A 2,143-nucleotide genomic window follows, 5' to 3' on the forward strand; every position below is an offset into this window, starting at 1 on the left:
AACTGTTTTTCATATATTTTTTACTTTCTGGTGCCTCTGTATACACAAATTCCCTACACAATCTGTTCATAATATTCAAAATATGTTGGCTGGCCAATCAAAATGTGATGTGTGTACCAGGTTTTACTTCTGTTGTTGAATCAGGCCTGCGGGTTGCTATATGTTTTTAAAAACAGTATAAAAAGCATTTCTGAGTAATGTTGCGATTTTCATTTTGTTACAAAGGATTAGGAACACACACATGATTTATTTTCTACCACAGGTAATGAACCACACATTGGTCACCCAGTTCATTCTTCTAGGATTTCAGAATCTTAATAACTACAGAATTGTCCTCTTCCTTTGGTTTCTCCTCCTCTACATTGTAACCGTATCAGGTAACCTCCTGATCATCTCCCTGGTGTCTATAAATCAAAGTCTCAGTTCTCCTATGTTCTTCTTCCTGAGCAACCTGTCTTCATGTGATCTTCTACTGACCACTGTTATTGTGCCATTGATGTTGAATACCATCCTGAAGGTGAAAGTGTCCGTGCCCTTTTTTGGATGCTTAATACAGTTCTATGCTTTTGGAGCTTTGGCAGCAACAGAATGTTACCTCCTTGCGGTGATGTCCTACGATCGTTTTGTGGCCATATGCCACCCATTGCGGTACTCTTCAATCATGAACCTTAACAAGTGTATCCTGATGGTTTTCTGGTCCTGGTTTTTGCCTTTATGTGTTATGATGACCATTGTTATTCAAATATACCAATTAGATTTCTGTGGTCCTAACATGATTGACCACTTCTTCTGTGATCTGAATCCTCTCCTACAGCTCTCTTGCTCAGATACCTCGTTAGTGGAGGTTCAGAACTTCATTGTTGGTCTTCCAGCAACTTTTGGTCCTTTAATGTACATCACAGCTACCTATACTGTAATCTTTATTGCAATACTCAGAATCCCCGTGACCGTTGGAAGAAAGAAAGCCTTCTACACTTGCAGCTCCCATTTAACTGTTGTGTCCATTTATTACGGGACTCTGGTTGTTGCCTATCTCTTCCTGTCTAAAGATTACCCTTTAGATGTCCATAAACTTCTTTCATTGCTATACACTGTGCTGACCCCAATGTTAAACCCAATTATTTACAGCTTAAGGAACAAAGAGATTCAGATTGCCTTTTTGAAATTAATTCATACAAATGAAAGAACTCATCTACAACTGGCAACAAAAAAAGAAAACATAAGACCATCATGATTGATGCATTCATCTATAGCTGAAAGTATTGGATTTTTTGGGGAAAAGGGGTATAGGGAGGTATGGAGGTTCAAGAAAAGTGATGGCTGAACATACTATTTTGCGTTCGCAAATGTGTTTGCAAATTTTGTGAGCAGGAAATTTGCGGTGAGCCCCATTGACTTTAACGGAAGGTAAACATAAAAATAATCTTCAGGGCATCTCTGCAGCCATAATTTATTTTATAAAAAAGGTTTACAAAGTGCAAATTATTCATTTTACACAGAGGCCTTTTTTCACACAGAAATGCCAAAAATCAAATATTAATTAACGATTTTTCAAATAAAGGTCTTCAGGATATCCGTCATGTGTGCCTGCCTAAAATCTGTTGATGTGCAGCCAGTGTCTGAGATGTCTGAAAAATGTATTTGTCTGCCCAAATATTTTGAATTGCAGCCACATTATGTGAGGCCTGAAAAATTGGGCATTTACCTGCCTAAAACATTGTTCTTGCAGCCGCATTGGAGGCGTAAACATTGGGCAACCACCTCTTCTGCATTTTGGAAAATGAATAGTTTTCTTCTTCTGCAGAAGATATGCCACAGCCACATAATAATAATTGCAGTATTTGTATAGCGCCTTTCTCCTGTCGGGCTCAAAGTGCTTGCGAGGCAGCCACTAGAGCACACTCAGTAGGCAGTAGCAGTGTTAGGGAGTCTTGCCCAAAGAACTCCTTACTGAATTACTGGCTTACTGAACAGGCAGAGCCGAGATTTGAACTCTGGTCTCCTGTGTCAGAGGCAAAACCCTTAACCATTACACTATCCAGCCACTCTGAAAATGCATTCCCGCAACCCCTAGTACCTTTTCACTTTGGCCGGCCAAGGGGTATTGTCACAAATTAAATTTTTTGGGGGCACACCGAGATCG

General features: G+C 39.7%; 1 protein-coding gene across 1 annotated transcript; it reads left to right on the forward strand.

The window, feature by feature from the left end:
* The first annotated feature begins 265 nt into the window (after positions 1–265).
* LOC137561867 (olfactory receptor 10A7-like) lies at positions 266–1,234 on the forward strand. Its single transcript, XM_068273220.1, has one exon. It carries the CDS (start codon positions 266–268, stop codon positions 1,232–1,234), a length of 969 nt encoding a protein of 322 aa, XP_068129321.1.
* The last annotated feature ends 909 nt before the right edge of the window (positions 1,235–2,143 follow it).

Source organism: Hyperolius riggenbachi, chromosome 3 (genome assembly GCF_040937935.1).
Source record: "Hyperolius riggenbachi isolate aHypRig1 chromosome 3, aHypRig1.pri, whole genome shotgun sequence".
NCBI lineage: Eukaryota > Metazoa > Chordata > Amphibia > Anura > Hyperoliidae > Hyperolius > Hyperolius riggenbachi.

Coding starts and splice junctions, on each gene's coding strand:
- LOC137561867 (XM_068273220.1), top strand. CDS start 266: ATGAACCACACATTGGTCACCCAGTTCATTCTTCTAGGATTTCAGAAT.